Source organism: Stegastes partitus, unplaced genomic scaffold, assembly GCF_000690725.1.
Source record: "Stegastes partitus isolate 25-593 unplaced genomic scaffold, Stegastes_partitus-1.0.2 Scaffold1396, whole genome shotgun sequence".
NCBI classification, from domain to species: Eukaryota; Metazoa; Chordata; class Actinopteri; family Pomacentridae; genus Stegastes; species Stegastes partitus.
In genome coordinates, this window is record NW_007579127.1 from 40614 (window position 1) to 54793 (window position 14180).

General features: G+C 40.8%; 1 protein-coding gene across 1 annotated transcript in view; it reads right to left on the bottom strand.

Annotated features, from left to right (window-relative positions):
• Positions 1 to 412: 412 nt before the first annotated feature.
• Positions 413 to 14180, bottom strand: part of LOC103370263 (plakophilin-4-like) — a 75043-nt gene continuing 61275 nt past the window's right edge. The window contains exons 11-21 of the mRNA XM_008299250.1: positions 12716 to 12899; positions 9789 to 9906; positions 8120 to 8314; positions 6354 to 6527; positions 5054 to 5204; positions 3594 to 3786; positions 3427 to 3511; positions 2139 to 2256; positions 1929 to 2060; positions 981 to 1054; positions 413 to 670 (exon numbers count right to left, since the gene is read on the bottom strand). Coding sequence (XP_008297472.1) covers positions 413 to 670; positions 981 to 1054; positions 1929 to 2060; positions 2139 to 2256; positions 3427 to 3511; positions 3594 to 3786; positions 5054 to 5204; positions 6354 to 6527; positions 8120 to 8314; positions 9789 to 9906; positions 12716 to 12899 — 1682 coding nt within the window. The remainder of the gene's footprint in view (positions 671 to 980; positions 1055 to 1928; positions 2061 to 2138; positions 2257 to 3426; positions 3512 to 3593; positions 3787 to 5053; positions 5205 to 6353; positions 6528 to 8119; positions 8315 to 9788; positions 9907 to 12715; positions 12900 to 14180) is intronic.

A 14180-nucleotide genomic window follows, 5' to 3' on the forward strand; every position in this document is an offset into this window, starting at 1 on the left:
CCAGAATCCTTGAACATAGAACTAAAAGTTTGGTTTCAAGAAGCATTCCACCCAAAATCCTTCCATATGGACCAAAAACGCTGGTTTAAAGGAATATTCCACCTCAAATATCAACCTAAAAGTATGGTTTAATGGAACATTAAAAGCTGCCACTGACAATTTTTTCCATTATTTAATGATCTGTTGTTGCAGTCAGAACCCTGGCAAACTATGTTACGGCAGTTTTTGTTAGTGTGGAAGTCTAAAGTCTGAAGGAGTGCTTCGTATTTATCGGTGCGACTTAGTCAAAAGCTGCCAAAGCAACCCGAGCCCCGTCATTCAGCACAGATTCAACACAGACACGTTCACATGCATCCGCAAACCTTTCACGCACTCAAACACCCACAGACTGGCGGCCGACGGGGCGCCGTCCTCAGACCCACGAGTCGGGGGAGCCGGTGAACTTGTTGGCCCGGTTTGAAGGCCTCCGCGTGGTCGAGTAGAAGTCCACGTAGTTGGTGTTGGCTTTGAACCGCAGCGACTGGCCGGCGTAGGCGTCGGGCGACGACGGCGTCAGCTGCACCGGCTCGTCCTCGTAGGGCTCCTCGCCGTAGCCTTGTGGGGACGACAGGTACATTCGGTAGCTGTTGAAGTTCTTCCTGTCGGGCTCGTCGTAGAATGGCTCTGGGTGCTGCAGGAAGCGCAAAGAATCATGAACAGATCGCTGCATCTCAGATGATCAAACTTCTAGAAACAGTTGCTGCTCGACTTCCTCTGTTAGGTCTGAACGTTTAACAGGATAAATATGTGTAGTTTTAGCTTGACATATCAACTACTTATAGAGATATTTTTTAAAAAATTGCCAATTGACTGAATCATTTTCTGTTCATCGATAAATCAGTTGGTCTGTATTTACTGTCTAGTGTCGCTACCTAATGTTAGAAGAAGAAAGATGCAGTCTGTAACTGTAAAAAATGTGTTTGAATGGTGAACCCTCTGACCTGGGATCTTCTCAAGTCCTCTCCTGACTGGGAGGAATACGTCCCAATGAAATACGGGGTTTTCTTCTCAGACCCTGAACACACCAGAAGAAAAACCATTTAGTGAAACACCAACAGCAGAGAGCCGTAAATACTGTAAAACACTATTAAGAAACTAAAAAGTGATGCCTGAAAGAAATACATTAAATGTTCACAAACTGTAGAAAACAACAACAAAAACAAAACAACAACAAACAATGGAAATAATGACAAATAGCTGTAAAACAAATGTACTTTTAGCTGATTTAAATACAGTAAAACATTGTAAAACAGAAAATTAATGACCATTTATAAAAATACAGACTTTTTTTAATGTGGATATTATTCACAGATTTGACCCGTTTATTTACAGTCAACATGTTAATTTCTTATAACAAAACCTGAAAAATATGTTTAAAATACTTCGTTTTTCAAAACTTTTTCTTTCAAACATAGCAAAAGTCTGTAAAGTAATTTTTTAAAGTGGATTTAAATACAGTTAAACCAATTTAACTGTTAAATGCTGTAAAAGAACAAACTACTATTTATAGAAATACAGACTTTTTATGTGGACGTTATTTACGGTTTGGGTTTTTTTTGTTTTTTTACAGTCAACATTAAAATTACTACATTTTTCCGTTTTTTACTTCATATTATCTGTGATTTAACAAAACTAGAAAAATGTATAAAATCGTGGTTTAAAAAATTCACTTTTACTTTAAAATAATAGCAAATATCTGTAAAATAATGATTTATTTAGCAAATTTAAATACAGTAAAAACTCTGTAATTCACTGTCAAACGCTGTAAAAGAACAAACTACTATTTATAAAATACAGCTGGACATTAGATGTGGTTCTGGACAGTGTGTTGACAGTCCGCATGAACCTTTTCCTGGTTATGTGTTATTGAACACATAAGCCTGACCCACCTGTGTACTGCCGTTTGTGTAAACTGTTGTCTCCGTAATACGTGTCGAGTTGCATAGATGACTGCGCCCGCTGGTAGTTGGAGCTGTGGCGTCGGATGCCGAGCATCGCCGGCGAGGACGTCGCGCTGCCGCCTGAGGACCAACAACAGCAAAACGTTACCATCAGCCAAAGCCCACTTCAGCCCGCCCGCCAGGCGACTGATCTCGCACCTGATTGGATGACGGGGGACATCTGCAGCGGGCTGGTGGGCAGCGTCGGCTGGGAGCGGTAGCGGTCGCGTTCCAGCGTGGAGACGGGCGTGACGAAGTGGGTGTAGTTCCATCCGTCCTGTTGACCGATGTGGAGGAGCATCGATAAACACCAACAGGATGTGGAGGAGCCAATAAACCGTGTGGGTCATCGATAAAAACAGTCAAACAGATTAGAACAGATGAGAACAAACAGTCAGAATTCTGTTTATTATGTCTCTTTGTTGGTAAACAAAGCTGCCCTGAGAACAACATTTAGAAAAGTTCTTTATTTCACAGTTTAAAGTCTTCAGTACTTTTAGTTCCTCGTCTGTCGGGTTTGTAGAGAACTGACGGGTTTGCGTTTTATAAAAGCTTCTAAAGATGTTTTCTTTGCTCCTTTAGTCTTTAATTTAAATACTTTCAGAGATTCTGCTGACACATGAACACAGAACTTTATGAACCCTGAAGAACGTTCTCAGAGAAGAGTTTTTCCCTTTTTTTTGTTCCCAAATGTGAGATTTTCCCAGAATGTTTTTATAAAAACGCTACGATAACGTTCCCTTTCTTTGACTTTAAGTAATGTTTTGAGCAAGAGGTTATTTCTCTGTTTACCGTTACGTTCTTCTGAAACATTTTTCTAAGCTATCTTAAAAAACCCTCAGAGATTTCTAGTCATGTTTTTTCTCAGAATGTTCTTCCTAAATGAAGGATAACAGCGTTCTAGTGATGTTTTCAGCTGAACGTTTTTCCCTCTTAAAACATACGATAACGTTCTCTAAACAGGTTCTAAAGAGGTTCTGGGAGTAACGCTTCAATCTGTTGTTTGTTTGTTTTGTTTGTTTGTGTCCCAGAATGCTTTTCTTGAAGTCTTTAATCTTTTAAATCACAGAATGTAAATTATGAGTGTAACTTATTCACCAAATCGACCTAAAAAATGAATAATTAATGAATATTTAGTTTTTTTCTGACTTAGTTTAGAAGCGTGTCAAGCTGTAAATCGACTTAACGGGTTTTTTTTTTTTTTAAAGGTATTTAGTTTATTTAATTTATTTTTTTAATCTGATTTAAGGAGGCTGTCTTCTACTGACTGTGTAAACTGGAAGTTTTTATGAAGCTTGTCACCAGTTCAAGTTAAAATAACGACGACATGAGTGTTGTTTGTTCACAGAGCAGTGATCAGCTGCAACACACACATCATTATTTTACTTCATATTCGTCAGTATAAAGAAATCCTATGTGATATAAATGCTGGAGTGGAGGAGCTGACCTGCTTGTAGAGGCTCCTCAGCTCTCTGTACTGCCACAGTGTGTTCAGCACCTGAGCTGCCGCCTTCACAACCTTCATAGAGTATCTGTGACGACAGAAATAAAACACATAGAATCAGCGGTTCTGCTGCGTGACACCAGCAGGGCGGCGGTGCTGCTGCTTCGTACCCCTTCCCTCGCCCTTTGCTGATGTCCACCAGCTTCTCGATGCCGCCGCTGTCGGCTAAAGCTTTGGCGTTCTCCATGTTGCGGCTGGTGACCTCGTGCAGCGTGCAGCAGACCGACGCCACTGTGTCGTCCGACAGCACCGACGGACTGCCGCCGGGCAGCCGGTTCACCAGGTCCCTCATGGCGTACTTTCCTGCAGGACGACATGTTTTGTATTAATTATTATTTTATGAGCTTTTACACTCATTTAGGCACCAAAGAACAAACTGAGCTTCATTTTTTTAAAGCGTCAACTCCAACAATTACAGAGGAGGAAGCTTTAGAAGTGAAATCTGCTCGTCAGTCTTCTGTAACACGTTCAACACCTTCATTCTACGTCGACGACAGTCCATTTACAGGCTTCTCAGTTCTTCAGAAACAGTCTATTATCACTACTGACTGAAGCCAGAAGTCTCAGTTCTGCTTCAACAGCTTTCTGATTAAAACCAGAGTTCAGGATTATTTCACCACTAGAGGGCGACGAGGGGTCGATGATCCTCCTCACAATGAAGGGATCTTATTTAAGTCTGGCTTTTCAGTCTTTAGGCCCAGACCAGAAACAGCAGGTGTCAGTACCACTTGGACTGGTTTTGGACTGGTTTTAGACCAGTTTTAGACAGGTTTTACACCAAATGTAAACTGGTTCTTGACAGGTTTTAGAATGGTTTTGTACTTTGTTTTAGACCAGATCTGGACTGGTTTTAGACCAGTTTTGGACAGGTTGAAGACCCGATGTAGACTGGTTTTAGACCAATTTTATAAAAATTGTTTTTGACCAGATCTGGACTGGTTTCAGACTGGTCTTGGACAGGTTTTAGACCAGACTTGGACTGGCTTTGGACTTTGTTTTAGACCTGATTTGGACTCCATTTTAGAAAGGTTATAGACTTGGTTTGGATATGTTTTAGACCCAATTTGGACTGGTTTTAGACCGTATTTGGCCTGGTTTCAGACTGGTTTTGGACTCTGTTTTGCATCAAATTTAGACTGGTTCTAGACATGTTTAAGACTTGGTTTCACACCAAGTTTGGATTTGGACTGGTTTTAGGACTAGTTTTGGACTGGTTTTAGACTGATATTGGACTTTTTTTTTTAGACTTGGTTTGCAACCAGGTTTGTATTTGGTTTTCAGACTGGTTTTAGACTAGTCTTAGACTGGTTTTGGACTGGTTTTAGACTGGTTTTAGACTGTGCTACATTTCTACGGGTCAAAGACAACAGTGGGTTCATGTAAACTCAATATTTATTCTCCTGTTTTAGTCCAGATCTGTTCTAACTGCATCATCAAGTCAACACTCTGAGCAGAATCATGAATCTTAATCTACTCTGCGTTCTTCAGACGACTTTGTAGAAAGGTTCTGGTACCAGAGCTGGTAGCGACTCATCAGCAGCTTCTGATGTTTCTGTCGGCGTTTTCTCACCTATCAGCTCCTTGTTGCGTCCGTCCAGCGCCATGTTCCTCAGCGCCGTGGCGACAGAACAAACCACCCGGTCGTTGTCCATCCTCAGCAGCTCCACCAGGATGGGCAGACCTTTCTCCTTACGCACCGCCGCTCGGATGTAGGCCGAGAACTGCACAAACAAACAAACAAACAAACAAACAACGTAAACGATCAAGTTCTAGATGAGAGACCTCCGTTCTGTTCTTCTGACAGGTTTGTGGACATAATATCCAGAGATGTTTCCTTTGCTCTGTATTCAATGTTTTTAGAGATTCTACGGATACATTAAGATAAAACGTTATTAATCCCGAAGGTGTTCTAAAAATGTTCTGAGAGCGTTCTAGTTCAGGTTTCAGCTTGGAGTTTAGCAAGATAATGTTCTCTAGAGTTGCTCTAAACACAGAGTTGTTGAAACGCTCTTATATTTCCCAGAATGTTCTTCATAAACATCTGCATTTTCTGAAGACGCTCTAAAATGATCTGAGGGTTCTGGTCATGTTCTCAGCTGGAAGTTTTTCCTTTAGGTTTCTAAACACAGGATCATGTTCTTAAAAGATGTTTTAAATTCACTCTGATAGAGTTCAAGTTCTTCTTAAAAAGGTAGAAAAACGTTGTCGAAAGATGGTCCAAAATGTTCTAGGAGTTCTTGTATCGTTTTATTTACCAGAATGTTCTTCTTAAACATACGATAATGTTCTCTGAAGACGTTCTACACACACTTAAGAGCAATGTTTCTATATTTCTATGAACATTCTTGTTAAAGACGTTCTAAAAACACAGAGTTCTAGTTCTTCCTAAGCTTTCGATAATATGATCTAACGAGGTTCTAAAACTGTCCTGAGAGTTCTCGTTACGTTTCGAGCTGGAGGTCATATTTTTAGTATGTTCTTGATAAACCCAGCATCATTCTCTAACGCTGCTGGAGTTATTGTTCTAGTTCTTCTTTCTTCCCAATCGTAGGACATTGATCTCCAAAGATGTAAACCACTCAGAGTTCTAGTCGTGTTTCCAGCTGCAGGTTCATGTTCATGCTTCAGGCTGGTGAACCAACAAAACCAGAAGAACCACTCAGGGAGAGAACACAAACACTGTCGTACATTATTGTTGTTTTCTTGTGTTCTTACGGGTTTCACAGAGAAACAAACAAAGTTTTTCTTTTCCTGTGATTAAACTACAAAAATCCACCACAACAGAGACCCAGTCCGGCTTTGTGGTTTCATCTTTGTTGAGTTAAAGCTTTGGTTTACAGACTTCAGGTGAAACTTGAGGAAGGTTCTACCTTCCAGTTCCCGGCGGAGAGGTTCTGCAGCGACCCGGCGGCTCCCTCCAGCGTGGCCGGGTTGGAGCTCTCGGCCAGCAGGTTGAGGTACGGCTTCACCACCATGGGATGCCACAGCAGCTCGGCGCCACGCAGGGACTGAGAGAAGCCCGGGATCGGACCGACGCCGTCCCACTGAACACAGAGCAACACGTCAGAATCTCAAGAACTTTAAGAGCAAGAACCTGCTGCTGGTCCAAATCAGAAACATATTTTTAATTAGTTAATCTACCATTAATAACTGATTTTTAATAATTAATAAATGTTCTGCTCTTGATCTAGATTCAGGTGAATTGATTCATTATAATATTAAGAATTATTGTCACATGCAGATGAATAAAACAGGGTTTAAGTTTGATTTAATTCATTTATTTAAAATGATATTTAACCCTCTGAACTCCAAGCAGCAGTTTGTGGGTGTTTTTTTTGCTCTTGTCACATTTTTACTCACTGTTGAGTCACTTATTCGCTTCCATATAAAATCAGTTTTTAGATAAAATGGACAAAATTTAATGTAATTTCCAACGACAGGAAATAAACGTTTTGAAGGATGTGATTTTGACGGTACGAGCAGACACCAGAAATGAGCTTTGGACTGGTTTCAGAATTGGTTTTAGATCAGGTTTGGCATGAATTTGGACTTGTTTCATATTGGAACCAGATCTGAAGTGGTTTGTGGCTTCTTTTTTTTTTTAAGACCATAGATCGAATTTGGACTGGTTTTAAACCAGGTTTAGACTGGTTTTAGACCAAATCTGGACTGGTTTCAGAACAGGTTTGAATTTGTTTGAGGACTTGTTTAATATTGGACCCAGATTTGAGCTGGTTTATGGCTTTGTTTTAGACTTTAGACCTTAGACCAGATCGGAACTGGTTTAAGATCGGATTTGGACTAGTTTTAAACCAGTTTTGGACTGGTTTTAGACCAGGTTTAAGATTTCCTGTCACACTAGGTTTGAATTTGTTTGTGGGCTTGTTTCCGATTGGTTTTTGACGATTTTAGACCAGATTTGAACTGGTTTAAGACTGGTTTTAGACCTGGTTTGGACAGGTTTGGGATTTTCTTTTACACCAGGTTTGAATTTGTTTGTGGACTTGTTTCCGATTGGTTTATGACTTGATTTTAGACCAGATTTGAGCTGGTTTAAGACTGGTTTTAGACCTGGTTTGGGATTTTCTTTTACACCAGGTTTGAATTTGTTTGTGGGCTTGTTTCCGATTGGTTTTGGACTTAGTTTTAGGCTGGATTTAGACTGGTTTTAGACTGGATTTGGACAGATTTATATCTTTTTTTAAGACCAGATTGGGACTGGTTTTAGACCTGGTTTTAGACCAGGTTGGGACTGATTTGGGATTTCCTTTCAGGCCAGGTTTGAATTAGTTTGTAGACTTGTCCTACTCTGGTTTCACAGTCGGTTTCCAGTCAGTGAGAAATACCAGAACAAATATCAGGTTTTTATTTTCTCAGTTTCTCAGATATTTTTGATCAAACAGCCAAAATTTCAATGTGTGAAAAAACCTGCTCACATTTTTTAAAAAAAAGAATAATTTAGACAGCATTTGATAATGAAGCTGAAACGTCTCCAGCATCTTCACAAACATCCAGATTTCATGCTTTAATACTTCAGCCTAATCAGAGATGCTGGAGCAGAACCTGCTGCGAGACGCTGAGGTTCTGTTTTCGGTATTTTTCATGCGTCCAGAACTCGTGACGGCGGCGGCGGTACCTTGCTGTCGGGCCAGCCGCCCCTCTTCCTGCCCCGCCGCCTCTTGCCCCAGCAGAGGTAGTCGAGCTCTTTGGCCGGCGACGAGAAGCCCAGCAGCGTGTCCAGCTCCTGGTTGCCGAGGAGACGGGAGGAGGGCATCTCCACCTCCAGGCGGTACGAGAGGTTCCTCAGGGTGCAGACGCTGTTCTCCACGATCTGACGGGGGAACGATCACGCGTTAGTGCAGGTCTGAGCCTGAAGGTGGCGCTACAAGAAAGACAGAACCTCCACAGCAGGTTGGGTTCAGAGAGCAGCTCCAAGTGAAGCTTCTTTTATTTGATTTATTTCCTTTTATTATACATTCTGGTCTAAACTGTCTTTCATTAAACTTTAATCTTTTTTTTATTTTATTGTCCTTTTCTTTTTTTTTATCTTTTGTCTTTTTTAAATTCTTTCTATCTGTGTTGCTAATTTGTTTCTGCACTGGTTGATTAGTCACACTTTTAAAATTATTTTTTTTATATTTATTTAATTACTTAATTATTTCTTCATTTATTTATTTTATTTTTACTTTTCACCATAAGGAACTTTAAAGAACCTCTGAGCACGACGAGGTTCTATAAAAGTCAACTGGTTTATCATAAATTATTTTATTTTCTGTTATTAAACAAACCTATCTTCACTTTATTTCACTTAATTTTAAACTTTTTTTGGGCCACACTTTATCTCTTATTTGTTTTTATTATTTATCTCTTATTTTGTTTTATAAATAAGCTGTTTTATTCAGTTATTCATTTTTTTCTGCACTGTTTTTGCTCAATTTAATTTAATGCATAATTTTTTTTTACATTTTGTTTTATCTGTAAAGCACTTTAATGAACCTCTCCGTATTATAAGGTGCTACATAAATACATTTGACTAATTGCAGTTTATCCTCTGAGAGGCTTCAGTGTGTTCTAGAAATGTTGTTTAATATTATTATTTTACCGAAATTTGAGATCTGACAAATTATTCTTTTTTTTAAGTCGTCATTTTTAGTATTTATTAGGATTTGCCATTATTATGTGGCGACATTTCATTTTCATGTGTGTTATTTCAATTTATTGTGGAATATTTCAACTTCATGTGCAATTAGTTATTTTTTCGTGTGCAGTATTTCTTTAATTTCATGTGCAGCATTTAATGTGCATGTGTAATATTTTATTTTCATGCGTAATATCCCAAATGCATGTGCAATGCTTCAGTTTCATTAGCAATATTTCATGTGCACTGTGTCTTTATCAGGTGCAATATTTAAATTTCAGGTGCAATATTTCCTTATGTGTGACGTTACTTTACCACTTAAGAATCGTACTTCTTATGAGTTGATTTATTTTTATGTTCAGTGACGTATCTGCAGCTTCTTTATTAGTCGCTGCTTTGTTTTGTTTTCTGAGCAACATCAGGCACAAGTTTTATCTTATCTGTGTTTCGTGTTGCACAAATGTGGTCAGAAATTGCTGCCTGCATGTGAAACATCTGAGACGTTGTGACTCTGCAGCATCAGCTTCTCTGAGCGTCGTCCTCCATTAGCGGACAGGAAGCAGGCGTCCGCGTGCTTAATTACATTTGAGTTTCCAGCCGCGCTGCTGTCGGGTTAACTCAGGATAACTCCACCACCGACTGTCTGTGTGTGTGTCTGTGGCTGCACCTTGCTGTCGTAGTCGGACGTGTTGACGCAGGCTTTGAGGACGTGCAGCAGCGAGTCCACCAGACCTTCGCAGCATCTCAGCTGACTCCGGGCCTCCTCGCCGGCCGAGCTCAGGTTCCTCGGAGACACAAACAGAAGCAGGCATGCAGTGAGCGGGTTCCCCCACAGGGTGGCTTCAAACCTGCCCGGATACAGTAAAAGCAGGCGGCCGCTCGTCCAATCGGAGCCGCCGACACGAGGAGACTGCACAACGGACTCCCACAATGCATCTCTGTCGCGCCGGCCGCTGCAGCAGGCTGCTCCTCAAACACACCTGAGCAGGAAGCGTCACGCTCGGCAGCTTCGGTTCGCTCAGCAGATGCTCTTTTCTCTGCCGAGTGTTTCTGGTAAACAAACCGAAGCGTCTCCGGATGACACGACTCTTCATGTTTGCTCAATACAACAACAAAAAAACACACACATCAGGTTTGAGTTAACAGAAGTAGGATGAAAGAGAGACTCCACTGGTGGAAAACACAGATAATATCAAAGAGGGAATTAACATTTTGCTCCTCGACAAAGCAGCGCCGGTCGTCAGTCACGTCTGAAACTGATCCAGAACACGAATAACGACACACAAAGTCGCAAATCTGTCGGTTTGTGACGGTTTTTCAGACTGTCATCAACAAACTGCAGCTTCAAAGTGGAAATTTGCTGCTTTTTTTCCCACTAATGATGCGTCTTCTAGCATAAAAAACACGATACGGGGCCGTTAACAGGGTGGAAAACTTGTAAAAGATTCATGTTTTGATAGTTTTCAAGAACTTCAACATGTTTCCAGAGAAAAAAACACACCTTGGCTGTTTTAAATCTCCTTTTTTATGTGAAAATCAACTTTATTTTTTACTTAACGCGTCAATGTGGTGTTTTTTATACACTAGACGGCACATTTTAAGTTAAATAAGCAACACGAGTGAATATTTCTACCTTAACTTTACACACTTAACTGTCCTGTAACTGAAATTTGAAAACTTTAAATCACTTCTATGTACAAAAGTTTGTCATTTAAGCCAAAGAAAACCAAATTCTGCTGATTTTTCTTCTCTCTGGTTGTTGATTTAACCCCTAAAAACGACTTTTTGTGTATTAAATTTGCATATTTCTGCCTTAAAATGTCTCAGATTGAACTCCACACTGGTTGTAAACAGCTTGTTGGTGAGTTACTGCCACCTTCTTGTCTCTCTTATGGATTTCTACATTATTCTATTAAGTCTGTTTGTTTTTTGACTCATTGCATAATTAAAATGTGTCAAAGAGGCAAAAGTAGAGGCGTTGCACGGCAGAAAGTCATGCTCTGATGTGATTAAAAAAACATCTAACCAGAGTTTAAAGTAGTTTATTTGGCTTTTTATGTGTATCTTTAATAAAAACACCAATTTAAGTTCTTCTTTTTACCTTGTTAACGCGTCAATATGATGTTTTCATGTCCTGGAAGACAATTCATGAGGTGAAGAAGAAGATTCAGACTTCTTCTTTAACAAGTCTAAAGAACAAACGTCAATAACTTGCAGGCTGTAGCTTGGTCTGATGTTTGTATCTTTTACGGTTTTAAAAACATCCACATTAAGACGGTTCACAGATAGATTACAGAAAGTTGGACAGCCAGATGCAAAATTTAGCATCTTTCTAAAGATTTGCAGCTTTGTTTTTCTTTTTCAACCAACTTCTGATGAATTAAACAAATTTAAAAATGCATTACTTTGGTTCTGATCTTGATGTAAACGCTAAAGAAAACAGTTTGACCTAAACACATATGAAACATAAATACAGAAGTTCTTCTTGGAGTTTGTGTCGTTCTAAATTTGACGGCAAGATTTTCATCTCTTTAATTACAAATATTTGGTGTCGAACCTGAAAAAAACCCACAAATTTGTCGATTTCTTGTCCTACTTTCCAAACTGTCAGCACAGAAATGAGCTTAAATAAAGTGAAATGTTCTCCGTTTATCTGAAACTCTTCTGCTCACAGAAGACAAAAACGTTCATGAGCCAGAGAAGCAAAGTTTTAACTTTCATCTCAGCTGAGAAACAGATTGTTTGTCGAAAACAAACAACAATTAACAAGCAACAGTTTGAGAGAAATCGGCTAATAAACACCAAAGCTCGGAATTAGACGTTTCATTTCGCTCTGCTTTTGGCTCCCTTCGCTCCAACACGTCCCTCGCTGCTGTGGGTGGCAAATACAAATGTGCTACTTATACTTTTATCATACTTCTTGATTTCGATGAAGACAATTTAATTCCTGCGGCTCCTCTGCAGCCCTCGGAGGGTGTTATTTTGCCATATGCCGCTTTAATCTAATCACAGTTTATTTCCAAAACGTAACCACATGGGATGAAGGGAGCTTTCACTCCAAATTCAAAGGAAACCGGTCGACTTTTAAGCCGAGCTTTGGTGCCATCAGTCTGAACCCTGCAGGTGATGAATCTCCACCTTCATCCCGAGCTTTGAGACACTCGGCTGTTGTTTGTCTCCGAACGCCAATGTGGTCGAACGCATCTTTAAGACTTGGCTGCTGCATAAAATCTCCATTACAGAGGAGGCCCTTGCTGATGGATTATACGGCCGTGATTATGCGCTGTGGCTTCACCGAGCCATTAAGACGAGACGCAGACAGAAAGAAGCGGCGCAGACGACTGATAAATCCAAAAGTCATCCTTGCATTTCAAAACAAGCATCAGTTTGATGAGCAAACAGCTCAGCGGGCGCTTTGTTGGAGGTGTTTTCTTTGGGGACGGATTGAGGTGGTGACCTTCTGATTAACTCTGATACGTAACGCCCACAGTTCAACGGGATCATTCCAGGATTTGAGCCGCGTTCCGGCCTTTAAACGGACATAAAATCTCGACTTGACGCTTCAAGTGACGGAGCGTCGGATTGGCCGCTCACCTCAGACAGCCGGTGGTGTTGCGCAGCAGCAGCGACGACTGAAACTTGACCTTGTGCTCGTCGCGGTGGGACACGGTGCTCCAGCCCGAGTGCGGGATGACGACGGTGTTGGTCAGCGTGGACAACGCGTCGCGGATGATGGTCATCTTCACGGCGTCGCACGAGGACAAGTTCCACAGGACGCCTGGAGAAGGAAAACACAAACACAATTACATACAACTTTTCTAGATAATACGAACTTCTAATGTTGTAAAACAGCTGCAGTACCTGGTTGCACCACCAGGTGGAGCCCTACACTGTTTTATCCTACAACCAGAGGAGGCGTGTATTTAAGTGTCGGCAAGCAGAGAACATTGTTGGGGTTTATCTAGTGAAGGGGAACCATGACAAAGTCTCCTGTGACGATTAATAACATGCATCCAGCGCTTAGATCTACTAAAACAGGGGTCTCCAATCCTGGTCCTGGAGGGCCACAGTCCTGCATGCTTTAGATGTTTCCTTCTTCCAACACACCTGATTCACATGATCAGGATCGTTATCAGGCTTCTGTAGAGCTTGATGATGAGCTGATCATTTGAATCAGGTGTGTTGGAAGAAGGGAAACATCTAAAACATGCAGGATTGTGGCCCTCCAGGACCAGGATTGGACACCCCTGAACTAAAACATTCCTTTATCTCAGTGGCACAGCTGCCTTGGTGGCCTGTGTCCTTTATCGATGGCGTAAAGTAGCAATACTGACAATCCCAAAATGTGGAATGTGTAGTTATTAGCTGGTGTGTTTACAACTTCCACATTTGGTCAATTTACATGTCATTTGTTGGCATTTCTCCTCAACGTTGGCCTAACACCTGAGATTCCAACGTTGTTTCTAAACTAGCAAAGGGGAACCATGACGAAGTCTTCTGTGACTCTTAATAACATCCATCCAGCCCTTAGATTAACTAGAACATTCCTTTTTCTCAGTAGCTTATGTGGCTGCTGCCTTGGTGACCTGTGTCCATTATCCATTCCCAAAATGTAGAATGCGTAGCTATCAACTGGTGCGCTAACAACCTCCAGTAAAACCTTAGTTCTCCAACTTCAACATTTGGTCAATTTACATGCAATTTGTTGGCATTTCTCCTCAACGTTGGCCTAAAACCTGAGATTCCAACATTATTCTCAACGTCGTTTCTAAACTAGCAAAGGGGAATCATGATGAAGTCTTCTGTGATGCTTAATGACATCCATTCAGCGCTTAGATCAACCAGAACAACATTCCTATATCTCAGTGGCTCAATGTAGAATGCATAGTTAACAACTGGTGCGCTAACAACCTCCAGTAAAACTTTGGTTCTCCAACTTGTAGCGCTGGAACATAACCAGGTCAGACTTCTGAGGTAAACAGAGCACAGTATAATTCTACATTTGGTCAATTTAAAGGCAATTTGTTGGCATTTCTCTTCAACGTTGGCCTAAAACCTG